This window comes from Nerophis lumbriciformis, linkage group LG11 (assembly GCF_033978685.3).
Source record: "Nerophis lumbriciformis linkage group LG11, RoL_Nlum_v2.1, whole genome shotgun sequence".
Classification (NCBI taxonomy): domain Eukaryota; kingdom Metazoa; phylum Chordata; class Actinopteri; order Syngnathiformes; family Syngnathidae; genus Nerophis; species Nerophis lumbriciformis.
Genome location: NC_084558.2, coordinates 26,007,423 through 26,028,327, shown reverse-complemented (window position 1 = coordinate 26,028,327; position 20,905 = coordinate 26,007,423). Strand labels below are relative to the sequence as shown.

The following is a 20,905-nucleotide window of genomic DNA, read 5'->3' as shown; positions in this document are numbered from 1 at the left end:
TCAAATAAAACACAATTTTTAGCCAAAATGTGTATTTAAGGTAAAACAATCTTTCTGCTTTCCAAAACCTTCCTTCTTTTTTTTCCTAGTAAATTCACATAATCAGCATTGATATTGCACTTTCAACATGTGTGCATTAATACAAATCACCAAAAAATGTGTTTGCTGTTTACGGCCACACAGATCACGGCCCCCACACACCACCGCTCACCAGGCACTCCATGCAGTCCTGATTATCTCAATTGTGATCGTTACAATCATTAAACAATTACTTGAAGCAAAATAATATAACTTGAAGCTTTTTTTCTAAATAAATATTGTTGCAGCCCTAAATCTTGATTTATGTATGTTATTATTTGGTAATATTATTATCATTATTACTATTTTGCCAATTAAAACTATTTTAAGTTTTTTTTTTCAAACTCGAAAACTTACCAAATTTTGCAAGAAAAAATTACTTTGATTTGGCCCTCAGTGAAAACAAGCCTGACACCATATACAGCACGGTAAGATGCACAGGTCGTCGGCCGTTTTATTTCTTTAAATCTTAATTTGGGGGGAATTAGGGCTAGTTTAGTTTTTATCTATCTTTCTGTCATGGGCCAATAAAAAAACAGACTGCGGGCTGCACTTTCGACACCCCTGATGTAAGCTAACACAAAAGCATGAGAAAGGTGCATTTATTGTTTCAACACATACATGGTTATGCTGTTTTTGAAACTCCAGACCACTCATTTGTCAGATAAAGTGAAATTAAACATTTTACACAAAAAGTGTACATTTTGAGCAAGATTGGTTGAAAAACATGGCCGCAAACTGTCCATACTGTAAGTCTAATGATGATAAAACGTTGACATCTGTAATACATGTATGCTAACAAGTTTTCCAAACCTGTAGGGAGCGTCACATTTTTGCAACTAACAGGGCCTCACTAGTCTCGAAAACAGCAATGCATGGCAACAGGTGTAGCTTCACCATCAAGCATGAAACACAACACCCTTAATAATTCAGCACAAATAGTCCGTCTGGAGAATATTGTTCTCAACATCAAGATTTAAGAATGAAAGATTAAAGTACGCAGCATGTTTTGGTGTGTGTTTTTTTTTTTTTTAAACCATGCCTGGGATAAAGAAAGTACCCCACGGCGCGTTGTCTTTGCTGTAGTACGCCGACACACTTCTCCCTTCAACGAGATGCTGCCCTAATTCTCCACCCACTGGTGAGAACTTTTGGTATTATACAAATAACTTGAAACTTTCAGCGCGATATTGTTAAAAATTTACGATGATTTATACCTAATGAGGCACTAAATTCGCTGGAATCATTGATGAATAAGTCATGGTGTTAGCAGCGAATCACGATTGTTCTAAAGTAGTTTGTTTTGGAAGCCTCAGGAGTGATTTCACTCGGGGGCCGTCAAAGCAAAGCTAACTTTTGTCCAACTTAAAAAAAACAAAAAACTTGTAAAAGACCCACAGATAGTTGGAGGGGATACAAAATCGATCTTTAACATTGCGTTCATACTTGTGATTTAGTACCTTGGTCCGGATTACAAATCCAAAAAAGTTACTTGGTGTGCATTTTTCATAAGATTGCCTATGAGTTCACTCAGTTTTTGTCACGGCACCATAATCTGCTTTGTAAAGAACATGTTGCAGACTTGATGACATATTATGTAATTCAGATATTACAAACCGTCTGCTTGTTTTAACATGTAGTTTTGTTTGTTTTTTAGTATTGGTCAACACTGATATTGTTTCGATACGATAGCAGCATGAATGATTTATACTATTTTGTTGTGTAGAATGTGAGAAAGTCAAAGGCTTTTGGTATGGAAAACACTAATCGATTCATTATTACCGTATTTTTCGGATTATAAATCGCTCCGGAGTGTACGTCGCACCGGCCGAAAATACATAATATAGAAGGAAAAAAACATATATATGACGCACTGGAGTATAAGTCGCATTTTTGGGGGAAATGTATTTGATAAAATCCAACACCAAGGATAGACATTTGAAAGGGATTTATTTAAAATAAATAAAGAATAGTGAACAACAGGCTGAATAAGTTTGTTATATGACGCATAAATAACCAACTGAGAACGTGCCTGGTATGTTAACGTAACATATTATGGTAAGAGACATTCAAATAACTATAACATATAGAACATGCTATACGTTTACCAAACAATCTGTCAGTCTCGATCGCTAAATTCGATTAAATCTTCTTAATCGTTGTCGCTCTTGGTATGCGCCGCTAGCATCCTTTCTTTCTGCCGCTGGATCGCCGTTTTCTGCTGCATATTTCACTACGTCCAGCTTGTAATCTGCAGTATATGATTTCCTTTTCGGTGCCATTTTTGTTCAGTTTTTATAAGTTATTGCCAATGTAGAAATGATCCATTTTAATAGCTACGGCAGTAGCATATAGCATATAGCAGTTAGCATCTCATGACCCACAATGCACTTCTGCCATGACCCTCCCCCGCCGAATTCTTATTGGTTGACGTGTGTTTGACGATTGCTGACATTTTCCTTCGTCTCTTCCGTGAATTAGATAAATAATAATATTTGATATTTTACGGTAATGTGTTAATAATTTCACACATAAGTTGCTCCGGAGTATAAGTCGCACCCATGGCCAAATTATGAAAAAAACTCAGATTTATAATCCGAATAATACGGTAACTGTCTGGAACAGACTTATGCTGTGTTTAATTAAGTAGATTTTTTTTCGACAAAACACAATTGTTCAGTAAGTTAACAACACAGTAAATTCTTCTGCCTTGGTCGACTTTGTATCTGTAAGCCAGTGAGATACAGCCTGGTGTGCCGTGGGAGAATATGTAAATTCACCTATTTGGGTTAAACATATTTTTTTGCAAACCAGTAATAATAATCTGCAAATGTGCCGTTGTTGAGTGTCAGTGCTGTCTAGAGCTCGGCAGAGTAACCGTGTAATACTCTGCCATATCAGTAGGTGGCAGCAAGTAGCTAATTGCTTTTTAGATGTCGGGAACATGGTTTGTCGTGATCACAATATGCAGACGACATTGTGCAGGTATAAAGGTATCTAATGCTTAAACCAAAAATAAACAAAAGGTGAGTGCCGCTAAGAAAAAGCTTTGAAGATTAGGGAAGGCTCTGCAAAACTGAACTGGTTGCAAAGTAAACAAAAACAGAATGCTGGACGACAGCAAAGACTTACAGGGTGTGGAGCAGACGGCGTCTACAATTTACATCCGAACATGACATGACAGTAAACAATGTCCCCACAAAGAAGGATAGCGACAACTTAAATAGCCGTGATTGCTAAAACAAAGCAGGTGCGGGGAATATGGCTCAAGGAAGACAAGTAACTGTCACAAGAAAATACCAACAAAACAGGAAAGGCCACCAAAATTGGAGCGCAAGACAAGAACTAAAACATTACACACAGGAAAACAGCAAAAAACTCAAAATAAGTCACAACGTGATGTGACCGGTCATGACAGTACACCTAGTTTGAGACAAGAGCTATAGTGATACATGGTTGGTTATGGTTTGAATTCATATCCAACACTTGCGAGAACAACTTTTTATTGTCAATATCGGCGACTGACTTTCATTTTTTAATGTTCTCTGCTGGTTGTGTGCCTCAGAATTTTTTCAATGAAAAAAATGTGCCTTGGCTCAAAAAAGGTTGAAAAACACAGCTGTAAGCAACATGCAACTATAATTATTGGATACTTGTTTAAATTGACAAATGTGCTGTTTTAGACTTAATATTTTTATTACATGTGTCTAGGTTGTGTGCTTAGCTGTTGTGTAGCTGCTAACTCCTAGTACCCTATGATGTTTACCTTTTGTAAGTGACTTGACTAAAAAAACAAGAGAAGACCAACCTTGTGTGTTTATTGGAGGACATTTAGATGTTAACTGGCTGCCCAGATTTGCATAAGCAAACAGAGATTTTACATGCAATTTTAGACAATGTCAATGTCAGCATCAGATCAGGACACCTCCAATTTTAGATTTAATTTAAATACAGTGGTACCTTGTTTTTTTACACGACCCCACTTTTCGGATGATTCAGTGAAAATGTTGAGCCTAATATTCAGCTTGTCAAAGCAAAGTGATGTCTCGGTGATGTTTTACACTTCTAAAAACTCCAGAGAGAAACCAGGAAAAAAAGCAAAATATGTCTTTCAGCTGCAAGGTTTGTGACAGCGAAGGCAGGCTGAGACAGTGACGGTAACGAGACGAGGCAAATATGTTGAGGGAAACAATTGTTCGCGGCGTCACAGGGCGACACAGGTGGCGTGCAGGGTGTCAGATATTCATGTGTTATGTCACTGTCAAAGCGCTCTTTTTCCTTTTGGGGCGACTGTTAAAAGACGCTTGTGTTGTCTTCGAAGAATTAACATCCTATCCGGCGTGCTGTTTTTTTTGCCCTTTATCTTTTTTTTTTTACTGCACTAAAATCTTCATTCCCAAACTTAAGGTCCTGCAGAATTTTTGTAGAGTTCATTTTGTTAGCTTGCATGTCTGCATGTGTGAGCATGAATACAAAATATCCCTTCCTGAGTTTTAAGTTTAAGTTAGCTTCCTCTCGACTTTGACCCTTGACATGCCTGTCCACGTGTTGTCATTCTAGTAAACGAAGGCGGCGTGAGACAGGCCTCCAACTCCTGCCCGGACCCGGGAGAGCCAGAGAACGGTAAACGCCACGGCAACAACTTCAGGTACGGTATTAGCCATAGCCGTATTGCAGAGACAAGACATGTCCACTCACACATAGCTACAGTTTGTGTATATGTTTAAAGGGGAACATTATCACCAGACCTATGTAAGCGTCAATATATACCTTGATGTTGCAGAAAAAAGACCATATATTTTTTTTACCGATTTCCGAACTCTAAATGGGTGAATCTTGGCAAATTAAACGCCTTTCTATTATTCGCTCTCGGAGCGATGACGTCACAACGTGACGTCACATCGGGAAGCAATCCGCCATTTTCTCACTTTCGTCGGTGTGTTGTCGGAGGGTGTAACAACACGAACAGGGACAGATTCAAGTTGCACCAGTGGCCCAAAGATGCGCAAGTGTCAAGAAATTGGACGAAATGTGTTCAAAATACGAGGCTGTGGGGAAAGCCGACGAAATGGTCAGTCGTTTGTTCCGCACACTTTACCGACGAAAGCTATGCTACGACAGAGATGGCAAGAATGTGTGGATATCCTGCGACACTCAAAGCAGATGCTGACATCAACTCCAAAACTGGACAGATCAGCTTTCAGGAAAAGAGAGCGGATGAGGGTATGTCTACAGAATATATTAATTGATGCAAACTTTATTCATTACTCGTGGTTTTACGTAAATTATTATACATAAACTGTGTTTACCAATAATTTAGCTTAAAAACATTTATTATATATATATCTTGTGTAATGCAGTATTTTGTGTCTATTTAGGTATGGTTAACCTGAGTGCTGAAATCGTGGAAAAATATATGTTCTTAGCGCGCCTGAAATGGGCTGTCTGCACTCTCAAAGTGCATGTTGTTGCCAAATGTGTTTCATATGCTGTAAACCTAGTTCATAGTTGTTAGTTTCCTTTAATGCCAAACAAACACATACCAATCGTTGGTTAGAAGGCGATCGCCGAATTTGTCCTCGCTTTCTCCCGTGTCGCTGGCTGTCGTGTCGTTTTCGTCGGTTTCGCTTGCATACGGTTCAAACCGATATGGCTCAATAGCTTCAGTTTCTTCTTCAATTTCGTTTTCGCTACCTGCCTCCACACTACAACCATCCGTTTCAATACATGCGTAATCTGTTGAATCGCTTAAGCCGCTGAAATCCGAGTCTGAATCCGAGCTAATGTCGCTATATCTTGCTGTTCTATCCGCCATGTTTGTTTGTATTGGCATCACTGTGTGACGTCACAGGAAAATGGACGGGTGTATATAACGATGGTTAAAATCAGGCACTTTGAAGCTTTTTTTAGGGATATTGCGTGATGGGTAAAATTTTGAAAAAAACTTTGAAAAATAAAATAAGCCACTGGGAACTGATTTTTAATGGTTTTAACCCTTCTGAAATTGTGATAATGTTCCCCTTTAATTATCTACGCATTATTGGTCTTATGTCAAGGTCTAACAATGCTTGTAACCTACCGTATTTTTCGGAGTATAAGTCGCACCTGCCGAAAATGCATACCGTATTTTCCGCACCATAAGGCGCCCTGGGTTAAAAGCCGCGCCTTCAATGAACGGCATATTTCAAAACTTTGTCCACCAATAAGCCGCCCCATGTTGTAAGCCGCATCTAACTGCGCTAAAGGAATGTCAAAAAAAACAGTCAGATAGGTCAGTCAAACTTTAATAATATATTAAAAACCAGCGTTCTAACAACTCTGTTCACTCCCAAAATGTACGCAAATGTGCAATCACAAACATACGTATATCAACATGGACAGAGCTGCGTGAAAAAAGCCACCCGGCCTCTTCGCGTAAACTTAAACTTACCTTAACCACTCGCTCATCTTTTCTTCATCCATCCCTTCGAGTTAGCTTTTATGATGACGCCGGCTGGAAAGGTCTCTTTTGGCAAGGTCTTCCTTTTGAATATCACCACGGGTGGAAGTTAGCATGGCAAGCTAGAACCACAGTGAAGGATGACTTCTCATTCCCTGTGGTGCGAATATTCACCGTACGTGCTCCCGTTCCACAGTGCGGTTCACAGGAATATCAGTTGCTGTGAAATACGGTAGTAATCCGTGTGCGGATGGAGAGATTGCGTCTTTTCATGAACCGGATCCTTGTCGCTTAGTAGGAGCCATTTTGTGGTCTTTACAGATGTAAACAGGAAATGAAACGTACGGTGATATCCGCGCGTTTTTTCTTCTTCTTCCGGGGGCGGGTGGTTGCTTACAGTAGAAGAAGAAGCGCTTCCTGTTCTATGGGGGCGGGTGCTTACCTTGGCGGTTGCTTGCGTAGAAGAAGAAGCGCTTCCTGTTCTACCGGGAAAAAATATGGCGGCTGTTTACCTAAGTTGCGAGATCGAAACTTTATGAAAATGAATCTTAATATTTATCCATATATAAAGCGCACCGGGTTAAAAGCCGCACTGTCAGCTTTTGAGTAAATTTGTGGTTTTTAGGTGCGGCTAATGGTGCGGAAAATACGGATAAAGAAGGAAAAAAACATATACAAGTCGCACTGGAGCCTGGCCAAACTATGAAAACAACTGTGACTTATAGTCCGAAAAACACATTCTTGCGGTCTAGATACTATGTACTGGATATGCTTTGGTGTAAATCTTGCTCCACACTCACTTTTATAACTCATTTCTTGTTCCGTCTGCAGAATGTTCGATTCTGAAGGCGTTTCTAGATTACAAATTAAACCACGCCTCACCCTATTTAAATATATATCTTGAAGTCACCGCTATTTTTTTTTCCAGGCACGGTTGAAAATAAACTTCACAAGCAAATATGTAGATTCACCCGGTCATAACTAGAGATGGGTACTGTTCACATTTAAACCGATACGGTACCTGGGAATCGACGGTACCTATGTTTGGTACATTTGTGTGTGTATGTTAATAAATATAATTTTTTTTGGGTGATAAAATACCTTTTTTTATTGCCGCATTCCAAACTTATCTGAGTGTCATTTGCAAGTATGACATCAAGTTGCAATTACAGTTGCAAGTCCAGGACATTAGATGGCAGTAGTGTATAATGTGTGGTTTCAGTCTTTGCTGAATCAAGTATTTTGTTGCGCCAAACAAAGTGTTAATACTGTAAGTATTGTACTTATTACGCACAAGCTGTTTGATTGTAATGTGCAACTTAGTTGTAGTTTTCAATAAAAAATTTGGAGGTGTTGAAATCGCGATGTTAATCGCCAATGCTAATCATTAGCATGTATTAGTAGCATATATTAGCATCAAGCTAACGCATTTTTGGAAAACTGGAGCCTTACTTTACTTATGTTGGAGTGTTTTTGAGACTATTACTTTGTTGGCATTAATTGCAACATTACCTGGAGGTGGGTTGGCTGTGTCCGCTCTCAGTGCTGCTGGATTGATCGCCAGGGGGCTGTTGTTTTAGTTACTGACAGTGTTCAAATGCACAAGTGAGGCCCTCGGTTAGATTTGTGTGGACAATATCGGCTGAACAGTTCAATATAGTGTATGTCAGGTTAAATTTTAGTCAAACACAAAATAAAGAATCACTATTGTGGAGAGAAAGCCAGACTATATTGCAGGCACACAACATTGTGGAGCTACCACATGACAGAGCCTACTGGATCACTAAATTCGGCAAAGGTGTTAAAGTAAGACTATGCCTATAATATATTATACATGTAAAGTGAAACTGTAGTGTAAAACTTAATTAAAAAAATTACAATGTAGAACTGGAGACAATAATGGACTCACACAACATTGTGGAGCGGCCATTATCTACTAGCATGCTATTCTGCTGTCTCCCATGGCGTAAATGTGTCTTTATTACCGCCATAACACTCCACACTATCATTTATCAAAGAGATTTTTTAAATTTTGTAAGTATATAGGTGTAAATAGAGGTACCAACAGCTACTACCCAATATTTATTGTTGAGGTAAGCAAATCTACTTTTTGACCATGGCACACCCGCTATGTGTGGACACTGTCAACTATTTATTATGCATGTCTATGTTGGCACTGCAGGCAAAAACCTTCCCACTTTTTTTGTTGTGCAGCATTGGCAGCACGGTCCAGTTCAGCTGTGGCGAAGACTACGTCCTCCAAGGAAGCAAAAGCATCAGCTGCCAGAGGGTGGCTGACGTATTTGCAGCCTGGAGCGACCACAGGCCAGTCTGCAAAGGTAAGGACAGAAATATTGATTTTTGTTGTTGTTTTTCTTTCTTGTTTAGCGGGTATCGACTGTATATGTTTTATAGTGCCGTAACCAAGTCGGTCCTTAAACACAGCAAAGCGCTCTTGATAGTATGGGGATGATTAGTGGACAAACTACAATATCGGGGAACTGTATCAGAAAAATGTATGAGGTAATGGTCTATCAGCAGACACCACCGAGTGACAAATCTGATCGTTCATAGCGTATTACTTATGTGCACAGGCAACAAGACAGGTGGCTGACAATATTGACTGATTGCCAACCATTAAAGGTGCTCTTTGCACCTCCTCACTGTAACATTTTTCAAAACAAAAAAAATATAGCAAGAATACCACCAACGTAAGCTTATGTTCACATTAGTGGTTTAACAGAACACATTTGTTTGATGTTTGTCAATATTTTTTACAATTACAAAGTTTATGTAATAAAAAATGTTATCGGCCCGAAAACAATGATTGGTGTTTAAAGCACTCACTCACCCGGTCTCGTCAACATGTACGAGCAGGGAGTGTGTATCCATCCATCCATCCATCCATCTTCTTCTGCTTATCCGAGATCGGGTCGCGGGGGCAGCAGCCTAAGCAGGGAAGCCCAGACTTCCCTCTCCCCAGCCACTTTGTCCAGCTCTTCCCGGGGGATCCCGAGGCGTTCCCAGGCCAGCCGGGAGACATAGTCTTCCCAACGTGTCTTGGGTCTTCCCCGTGGCCTCCTACCGGTAGGACGTGCCCTAAACACCTCCCTAGGGAGGCGTTCGGGTGACATCCTGACCAGATGCCCGAACCACCTCATCTGGCTCCTCTCGATGTGGAGGAGCAGCGGCTTTACTTTGAGCTCCTGCCGGATGACAGAGCTTCTCACCCTATCTCTAAGGGAGAGCCCCGCCACCCGGCGTAGGAAACTAATTTCGGCCGCTTTTACCCGTGATCTTGTCCTTTCGGTCATAACCTAAAGCTCATGACCATAGGTGAGGATGGGAACGTAGATCGACCGGTAAATTGAGAGCTTTGCCTTCCGGCTCAGCTCCTTCTTCACCACAGTGGATCGATACAGCGTCCGCATTACTGAAGACGCCGCACCGATCCGCCTGTCGATCTCACGATCCACTCTTCCCTCACTCGTGAACATGACTCCGAGGTACTTGAACTCCTTCACTTGGGGCAAGATCTCCTTCCCAGGGAGTGTGTACACACATACAAAAGAAGTCCAAGAGAAGCAACAAACAATTTGCAGTCATGTTGTCGTAATGACAGAATCTTCATCGGCGGTCACTCGAAGCAAGTATGACAATCCTCCTGGTAGGGGGGTATCCCTTTTATGGAGGATGCCTGTGCGGGACTTTGTTTAACGTGGGGAGACTGGTGCACAGACAGTCACCCCACGATCCTTGACAGATCCGGGTCAGGGTCCAGTGGCATGGAGTCCAAGACGACTGGGGACCCTTTTCTGCTGCAGCCTTCATCCGCCATCCCAGCCGTTGTGACGCTCCATAGGGTTAGCAATCATCTTCCGCCTGTTCCACCATTTAGGTTTTGGGTTGTTTTTTCCTCATAACTGGGCCCAAATGGGGGTGCCTCCTTCCGCTATCGCAGCCGTTGTGGTGGTTCATACATCTACCGTCTTCCGCCTGCTCCGCCATTGAGGTCTTCACCGTATCCCTGGCTAGGGGGCAGTCAGGTACTAGGCCTTTGCCAAGGGCCACCTGGGGTAACAGTAGTAAAGGGTGCCCTAAAACCCCATAGAGGAGCCTCCACTGCCGGATGCAGTTTAACGTCATGCCAGGACATATGACAGAATATACATTCAATGACAGCTAGCACTAGCTATCCAAATTGCTATTATTAGCTAACAACACCTAAAGCTAATGCGCGTGCATGTGTTACATACGTACTTAATTACGTCAATACGGATGTAAGAGGGCACCCTCCGGGCATGTAAATCTTGCAAACAGCCCCTTCAATGGAACTTTTATGAGAAGTAAGATGATCGATGTACAGGCCTTGGTAATCAATGTCAATGTATTTATTTGTAAATACTAGGGATGTAAATCTCTTTGTGACGGACTATTCGATTTGTCTCGAGAAACATAAGTTACAATGCAATTCAAAAACATTTTATTTAAAAAACAGAACAATCCGATGCGATTTGAGTTATTGTATGAACGATTCAATACGATTTGATACAGTGTATGAATGATTCAATTCTGTCTTAACATTTGTTGATGGACACATTCTTTTTACTCCACAAAAGAATAAAACCAGTATTTCCTGTGCATATGCTCCTCCTCATGTTAGAGGATGAATAGTTAGGACCTTGGCACCAAGCGCTCAGACTAGATCCGTCCAAGCTAAGTCTATGAGCATTAATCTTATCTTAATATTTGTTGGACACATTCTTTTTTACTCCCCAAAAGAATAAAAACAGTATTTCCTGTGCATATGCTCCTCCTCGTGTTAGAGGATGAATAGTTAGGACCTTGGCACCAAGCGCTCAGACTAGATTCGTCCAAGCTAAGTCTATGAGCATGAGCTGATGAAAACTACTCGGATGAGTGGCCAAACATTTTCTAAGATAAATTATCAGGTGAATAATAATCCGAGAACACTCCTAGGCACATTCGTCTTCAAATGTAAAAAAAAATGTTCTAAATGTGACATGCTTCCAGTATTTTCACATTTTTAAAACAACATATATCCCCAAAGATGTTTTATAAAGTAAAAAGGCAAACACACGTCACATGTCAAGTATATTTATTTTCCAAGAGTCAAGTCAAGTCAGTCACGGTTTGGCCCCCAGGCCACCGGTTGAAGAGCCCTGCTCTATATGCAGCAACTATTCGAGTTCCATAGAGATTCATCATACTAGCTCATGTTGTATTGAGGATCTTTGACTAGCGTTTATGCAGTAGGTCCTTAAAACAGCAGAGCTCTTAAGATTTATGACAATGTTCGCCAGTAGAAGTAACAAAAATGAAGGTATGGCAGAGCCCTGCATTGTCATAGATACAAAATGAAAATAATGGTGAAGGAGGAAGTCTGGCCTCTTTGTTTCTTAGCTGAAAACCTGAATAAACTTGTAGAATAGTCCCGCTATAAATGTTCATATTTTTTCTAAACATTGTGATGAATGAACTAGTGTCATAGTCAACAGTTTGCTTCTTTCTTCAGCTTTTTAGCCCAACGCTCACCCACACTTTCCGTGGTTTTCCAACGTCTGGTTCTATCAAGTTAAGAATAGGTGGAGAAAGAGCAAACAAGGTTAGCTGTGAGAATCCGAAGAAACCACAGGCCTGTGGATTTTCTCCACAGCCGTATCAGCGTGTCGTCCTGGCCTTTTGTCAATGGACTGTAAAAACCCTGTGTCCAACGTCTCTGCCAGTTCAGTTCCTTCAGGTGCCATTGTTCAGTAGCAACATAGACTCTATGTTACCAGAAAAACTTCAAAAAAACAAAAAACTGGCTTTATTTTCACACACCGGCTCCAGTTTTTTCCCCCTCAACTCCAACTTGCATACCGATAGAGGAGCGAGACAAAGACGGAGAGCGTCCGTCACGTTAAATGCCAAAGTCGTTTGTCAACGTCTCTCTCTCTTCAGGAGGGCTTGGCGTCCGCTTGGCTGGAGACACACTCTTAGAGATAGAATGCCAAATTTATGGCGGGCGTGCGTTGCTGTGGTGCAACAATAAAAGGAATTATTTCGTCAGTCAACTAATAATCAGCGAAACAATTTGAAATGCCAAAATCAAACTGTAGAGAAAGCAGTCAGTGGAAATGAGGAATTTAGAGTTAGACTTCAGGTAATATTTGGACCAATCTTCGAACACTGAGATTTCAATTCTTCTAAAATCCAATGTTACCATGTGTCGATACCTTTGTTGCTTGTGACGTCACGTCCGGTTTCAGACGAAACACCTGCTCAAATACCTGGTGGGCAGGCAATCAATCAAACAAGCACTCAACAAAACTGCCTCTCTATAATGCTGAACTTTTCCATGCCAACAAAGCAAGTAGTCTTATAGAAAGCGTTCGAACAAACAGTAAGGCTCCATTTTTTCAAAGATGCTAATTTACATTGGCTGTCTTGTACATGCTACTGATTAGTATTAACAACTGTACATGCTAATTTCAACACCTGCACATTTGGTAATGAAAAAACAACTAAGATGCACATTACAATCAAACAGCAAGTGTCTAATAAATACAATACTTATAGCACAAACACATTGTAGGGTGCTACATAACACTAGACTGACACATTCAGCTTCATGGCGAGACTACCTCCTCGCGAGGCAACCAGTGTTGGTTTTCAGTTTTAAATTTAATTTTAGTCATAGTCTTTTGACGAAAATGTATTTTAGTTTTAGTCATATTTTAGTCATCTAAATTAATTTAGTTTTTGTCGGTTAAATTCTTCAACATTTTAGTTGACGAAAATTACAGTAAATTTTGTTGACTAAAATAGAAAGTGTAACGGATAACACATCTTTGAAGACGTCTTAAAACCACTTTTATTATGGTTATTGCAGAACATCTCAAAAACTGAATTCACAACAAGACTTGATCTCTATGAATATTTTAAGTACATGTTACATTAACTTGCCTGTGTGTTATTGTTTTAGCTGAAAATTATACATTGTTTTCAAATGTTGAATAATATATGACTAAAATGGTCATATGAAGAAGCTAGTTTTACTCTATATTATGTATAACTACAGTGAGTGTGCACAATTGGCATCTTGGCCACTGTCCCGTCTAACTATACCAAGTACTCTTATAAATCTAGGACGTATATACATTTCACATACCTGTCCTCCTTTGTTTGTTGTCAAGTGATGCAATTAATAGCTGAACAGTGTGTCGAGGACATCGATTAAATGTGCTGTGCAAGTATCTTGCCTATCAGATTGATGGGCAAGCTCGCCCAGAGTGTACAACAAAAGTAGTTTATCAAAGTGAAGTTATCAATCTCAGTTTTTTGATCATTTTAATTCTAAAGGTTAATACTAGCTGGAGTTTTGTCGCAGCCATCATTAATACCGTTTATCGTTACATCCCTGCAATACAGTCTTTGTTCCCAGTGAAAAAAATGCAAACACCGTGTCTTAGTAGTTGGAGTTCTGATTGGATCCCCGCCGTGATGTACAACCCGCCCCTCCCCTGCATGCTCCTGTGATTGGATGGATTCCTACATTGTCCCACCCGTCTAAAGACAAAATTGAATATGATTGGATTTCGTCTCTGTGAATTATTTTCATCTTGATTTTAAAATGAATTGTCAATTAATTTCGTCATTGTTTTTATCAACGTGCATTTGTTGTGATTCATTATCGTTCTAATTTAGTCAGGGGAAAATAGGTTCTTGAGGATAACTAAGATGAACATTTTTACTCAACGAAATCAACACTGTATGCAACACACCGTAGTCCAGAGTCGTGTATAAAGAAAGTATGGCCAACTAAACAACAGGCGCCATGTTTGCTACCAAGGACGTGTGCATTGCGGTCGTTCTGAAAAACAAATATTATATATATATATATATATACACACATTTATATATATATATACAGGTAAAAGCCAGTAAATTAGAATATTTTGAAAAACTTGATTTATTTCAGTAATTGCATTCAAAAGGTGTAACTTGTACATTATATTTATTCATTGCACACAGACTGATGCATTCAAATGTTTATTTCATTTAATTTTGATGATTTGAAGTGGCAACAAATGAAAATCCAAAATTCCGTGTGTCACAAAATTAGAATATTACTTAAGGCGAATACAAAAAAGGGATTTTTAGAAATGTTGGCCAACTGAAAAGTATGAAAATGAAAAATATGAGCATGTACAATACTCAATACTTGGTTGGAGCTCCTTTTGCCTCAATTACTGCGTTAATGCGGCGTGGCATGGAGTCGATGAGTTTCTGGCACTGCTCAGGTGTTATGAGAGCCCAGGTTGCTCTGATAGTGGCCTTCAACTCTTCTGCGTTTTTGGGTCTGGCATTCTGCATCTTCCTTTTCACAATACCCCACAGATTTTCTATGGGGCTAAGGTCAGGGGAGTTGGCGGGCCAATTTAGAACAGAAATACCATGGTCCGTAAACCAGGCACGGGTAGATTTTGCGCTGTGTGCAGGCGCCAAGTCCTGTTGGAACTTGAAATCTCCATCTCCATAGAGCAGGTCAGCAGCAGGAAGCATGAAGTGCTCTAAAACTTGCTGGTAGACGGCTGCGTTGACCCTGGATCTCAGGAAACAGAGTGGACCGACACCAGCAGATGACATGGCACCCCAAACCATCACCCAACCATGCAAATTTTGCATTTCCTTTGGAAATCGAGGTCCCAGCGTCTGGAGGAAGACAGGAGAGGCACAGGATCCACGTTGCCTGAAGTCTAGTGTAAAGTTTCCACCATCAGTGATGGTTTGGGGTGCCATGTCATCTGCTGGTGTCGGTCCACTCTGTTTCCTGAGATCCAGGGTCAACGCAGCCGTCTACCAGCAAGTTTTAGAGCACTTCATGCTTCCTGCTGCTGACCTGCTCTATGGAGATGGAGATTTCAAGTTCCAACAGGACTTGGCGCCTGCACACAGCGCAAAATCTACCCGTGCCTGGTTTACGGACCATGGTATTTCTGTTCTAAATTGGCCCGCCAACTCCCCTGACCTTAGCCCCATAGAAAATCTGTGGGGTATTGTGAAAAGGAAGATGCAGAATGCCAGACCCAAAAACGCAGAAGAGTTGAAGGCCACTATCAGAGCAACCTGGGCTCTCATAACACCTGAGCAGTGCCAGAAACTCATCGACTCCATGCCACGCCGCATTAACGCAGTAATTGAGGCAAAAGGAGCTCCAACCAAGTATTGAGTATTGTACATGCTCATATTTTTCATTTTCAAACTTTTCAGTTGGCCAACATTTCTAAAAATCCCTTTTTTGTATTAGCCTTAAGTAATATTCTAATTTTGTGACACACGGAATTTTGGATTTTCATTTGTTGCCACTTCAAATCATCAAAATTAAATGAAATAAACATTTGAATGCATCAGTCTGTGTGCAATGAATAAATATAATGTACAAGTTACACCTTTTGAATGCAATTACTGAAATAAATCAAGTTTTTCAAAATATTCTAATTTACTGGCTTTTACCTATATATATATATATATATATATATATATATATATATATATATACACACATATACTGCACCTGAGTAGAAGTGAGAGCATGGAGAGGGGCAGCTATTGTGCTAAAGCCTCTGATAAATCGCCTGTTAAAAATGAGCAAACCCCAAGAACTGCTGAACCCTCTTACGGCTATCAGGAGTAGGCCAGTCGGCTACAGCGCTAACTTTAGCCGGGTCCATCTGAACTCCTCCAGGGGCTACGATAAAGCCCAAGAAGGAGATAGTGTTGACATGAAACTCACTTTTTTTGGCTTTGACAAATAGCTGGTTCTCCAGTAGCATTTTAAGGACCTTAGTCATGTGGACATTGTGAGTCTCAATGTCTGGTGAATAAATTAAAATGTCATCCAGGTACACATATACAAAATGGTCTAGGAAGTCTCTTAGCACATCATTTATCATGGCTTTAAGTACAGCGGGAGCATTGGTGAGTCCAAATGGCATGACTAAATACTCACAGTGTCTACTGGGAGTGTTAAAACCAGTCTTCCACTCATCCCCCTCCCTTACTCCCTTATGCGGATGAGATGATAGGCATTACGAAGGTCACGTTCTGTAAATATCTTGGCTTGCTGGAGTTGGTCAAACACTGAGTTCATGAGAGGGACGGGGTACCATATTTTTACGGGCTGTAGTCGATGCAGGGTCTCAGGGATCCATCCTTTTTGCCCACAAAGAAGAATCTGGCGCCCGCCGGTGATGAGGCGGTGAGGTACTCCTTCATGGCTGCCCTCTCAGGTTCCGAAACTGAGTACAGGCGTCCTTTGGGGATGGTGGATCCTAGGACCAAATCAATGGCGCAGTCGTACGGGCGGTGAGGAGGGAGCGACATGGCCTTAGTCTTGCTAAAAACCTCTCGTATCTGGTGGTAGCATGGAGGCACCGAGTTCAGGTCCGGGTACTCTGATTCTGTGGTGGGGTTTGCAAAAAACAAATTAAGTTGTCCTGCATTCTTATTTTATGTAGAACCGGTGACACAATCATTGACACAGTTCTCCCCCCATGCTTTAATGTCACCCGACCTCCAGTCTATCTGAGGGTTGTGGTGAAAAAGCCACGGTTGTCCCAAAATCATAGTGTGCGAGGAGGTTTTGAACAGATACAGGCAAATCTTTTCTTCATGGTTATTTATGCGCATGCATATGGGTTCTGTGGTGTGTGTGATGAGAAACTGTTGCTTTCCATCTAGGGCTCTGGCTCTAATGGGTCGGGCTAATGGATCAGACTTGATACCCAGTTTAGCAACCAGACTCCAGTCAGCCAATAAGTGCTCCAATGTCTGTGATAGTGTGATGTTTTACCTGACCTTTAGTGAAAGTGCGCGTAATGGGGGTAAAAGCTGAGAGTTGACTCACTCCTATGGGTCGCTTAACTGGACAGGTGGCGACGAGGTGACCAGCTTCTCCGCAGTAAAAACACCTTCCTTCAAGCTGTCGTCTCTGCCGTTCCTCCTGCGACAGCCGCGCTCTTCCCAGCTGCATGGGATCCTCACCTCCTTCCATGGAAGGGTGATGACTCGGCTCGGGTGAAGCGTGGTGGAAGGCTGGCCCGCGCTGCGTCTGAGAGTGTGCAGCTCCTTCCGTAGTCGTGGTCCGTCCGCTCCGATGTCGTCTGAGCTGAGTGAGCCTGTTGTCGGTGCGAATGGCGAGCGTGATAAGGTCGTCCAAACCGGCAGGTAGATCCGATGGGACGAGAAGATCCTGAATCGGTGTGGCCAGTTCTTTCAAAAAAATGTCATAGAGGGCCATGGAGTTCCACCCGCTCTCCGCCGATAGCGTGCGGAACCGGATGGCGTAGTCGCATACCGAGTCTCGGCCTTGCCTCAGTCTGCTCAGCTCCTGTGCTTTCTCTCGGTCATCGGTGACTGGATTAAAAGTCATTCTTAGGGCCGCTTGGAACTCCGTGAGCGAGCTGCAGATAGCTGAGGCCGGCCCCATTCGGCGGAAGCCCAAGCTTTGGCTCTCCTCGTTAGATGGGAGATCATGAAAGCAATTTTTGCTCGATCAGTGGGTAAGGCGTGAGGGTTAAATTCAAAATGAATAGAACAGTCTATGATGAAAGTCTTGCATTGTCCTGTTTCACCTAAATATTTAGCCGGGAGTTAACCAATTTACTTCCGGCTCCGGCATGTGACTTGGGTACGGGAGTCAAAGCGGTGGTTTGAGGGAGTCGCACGACCATCCCCTGTAGCTGGGAGGTAAGGTGGCCCATATAATCGGCCATCGCCGTCTGAAACTCCTCCTGGCGAGAGAGGCAGGATTCCTGATCTTGTAGGATTGCTGAAAACTGTCCTTTCTCTGCTGGGTCCATACTGGCCAGAATGTACTGTCCGGCTTGGTCAAAAATAGGACTCAGATGCAGAGTAGGGCAATCCGGCAGGCTTTTATTTTGAAAGCTACTTTTCACCTCCTTCGTCAGGGAAATACAACATAGGCTTTAATCTGACAACTCGGCGAAAAAGGTTCCACAAAAAAGGAACAACCGAAAATCACTCCGAAAGGAGGAAACTAAAAATATCAATAGCGAACTATACTTAGCGCAGGATATAATCTATGAAATGTATCATAACAAAAGACGCTCCAAAAGGAGGGAGAAACATTGGCTATAAAACGTCTTCACAGTTTCTTATCTAGAAAAATAGTGAACAAAAAATGTCACTCAAAAAAATTTAGAAAAAAGAAGAACTATAAGAAAAAAATGAAACTCACCACTCCGGCTGCAAAATTAAATAACCAAAAATCACTCTGCTAAGGAGGACAAAAGGAAAACTCAAAATACCAACAAAGGAATTCAGGATCAGGATACGCAAATGAGAGACGAGACAAGGCTTGGGTATGATGCTATAGAGGCATGAAACAATGAGACTGTGGACGGGGGCATGGTCTGCGGGCCTGCCGCGGAGCGGAGTGTGTAAGGACCGGCCTCGAAGCACAGCTGGCAGGTGATTGGATTACCCAGCTGGGGATAATCATCCAATCACCTGCCATGCTTATTAGTAGCAGCCGGGCCGAGACACAGTTGTTGGAGTTGGAGTTGCCGAGCAGGCGCGCACTGGACATTGACAGACTGAAAAGTCACAGAGCGGAAACTGGAAAGTTGGCTGTGTTTTCCTAGCGTGTGTGCGCTGCCACATAAAAAGACATTGCTAACACCAGACACCCGGGCTATCGTGGAGGTTTGTCGGCATCAGGTAACCAACGGGAGGAAGACTTCCACAGAGACATTCTGGCACTCCAGTCCAATCCACTTTATTTGTATACCGTATTTTCCGCACTATAAGGCGCACCGGATTATTAGCCGCACCTTCTATGAATTACATATTTCATAATTTTGTCCACCAATAAGCCGCCCCGGACTAAAAGCCGCGCCTACGCTGCGCTAAAGTGAATGTCAAAAAAACGCTGCGCTAAAGTGAATGTCAAAAAAACAGTCAGATAGTTCAGTCAAACTTTAATAATATATTGAAAACCAGCGTTCTAACAACTCTGTCCCAAAATGTACGCAAATGTGCAATCACAAACATAGTAAAATTCAAAATGGTGTAGAGCAATAAATAGCAACATAATGTTGCTCGAACGTTAATGTCACAACACACAAAATAAACATAGCGCTCACCTTCTGAAGTTATTCTTCATTCGTAAATCCTTCGAATTCTTCGTCTTCGGTGTCCGAATTGAAAAGTTGCGCAAGCGTGGGATCCAAAAATGGCCGGCTCCGCCTCGTCGAAGTCATCGGATTCAGTGTCGCTGTTGTTGTGCAGCAGTTCTGTGAATCCTGCCTTCCGGAAAGCTCGGACCACAGTTGTGACCGAAACTATCTGCCCAGGCATTTACGATCCACTGGCAGATGTTGGCGTATGTCGACCGGCGCTATCTGCCCGTCTTAGTGAAGGTGTGTTCGCCTTCGGAGCTGTGTGAAAAAAGCCACCCGGCCTCTTCGCGTAAACTTCCCTTAACCACTCGCTCATCTTTTCTTCATCCATCCATCCCTTCGAGTTAGCTTTTATGATGACGCCGGCTGGAAAGGTCTCTTTTGGCAAGGTCTTCCTTTTGAATATCACCCTGGGTGGAAGTTAGCATGGCAAGCTAGAACCACAGTGAAGGATGACTTCTCATTCTCTGTGGTGCGAATATTCACCGTACGTGCTCCCGTTCCACAGTGCAGTTCACAGGAATATCAGTTGCTGTGAAATACGGTAGTAATCCGTGTGCGGATGGAGAGATTGCGTCTTTTTATGAACCGGATCCTTGTCCTTTGTAGGAGCCATTTTGTGGTCTTTACAGATGTAAACAGGAAATGAAACGTACGGTGATATCCGCGCGTTTTTTCTTCTTCTTCCGGGGGCGGGTGAAGCGCTTCCTGTTCTATGGGGGCGGGTGCTTTCCTCGGCGGTTGCTTGCGTAGAAGAAGAAGCGCTTCCTGTTCTACCGGGAAAAAAGATGGCGGCTGTTTACCGAAGTTGCGAGACTGAAACTTTATGAAAATGAATCGTAATAAAGCGCACCGGGTTATTAGGCGCACTGTCAGCTTTTGAGAAAAATTGTGGTTTTTAGGTGCGCCTTATAGTGCGGAAAATACGGTAGCACATTTAAACAACAAAAATGTTTCCAAAGTGCTGCACAACAATATTAAAAACAATATTCAAATATTTTCCTTAGCTCCACCAATGACTGAATAAAAACAAGAAATAAATAATAAAATAAATATAAAAACAATATAAAAACAACATAAAAATAAATATGATTAAAAACGATTTTAAAGGGTAAAACCAATTAAAACAATGAATAGAAATCAAAATGTTAAAACACAGAGGACCACACAACTCACATAG

At 41.8% G+C, this 20,905-nt stretch overlaps 1 protein-coding gene across 6 annotated transcripts in view; it reads left to right on the top strand.

Annotated features, from left to right (window-relative positions):
• The window catches only part of csmd3b (CUB and Sushi multiple domains 3b), an 877,422-nt gene that overhangs the window by 554,133 nt on the left and 302,384 nt on the right, over window positions 1-20,905 (top strand). For all 6 annotated transcript variants that reach the window (XM_061966990.2, XM_072914110.1, XM_061966991.2 and 3 more), the window contains 2 exons: window positions 4,639-4,726; window positions 8,732-8,856. In XM_061966990.2, the coding sequence (XP_061822974.1) occupies window positions 4,639-4,726; window positions 8,732-8,856 (213 nt within the window). The remainder of the gene's footprint in view (window positions 1-4,638; window positions 4,727-8,731; window positions 8,857-20,905) is intronic.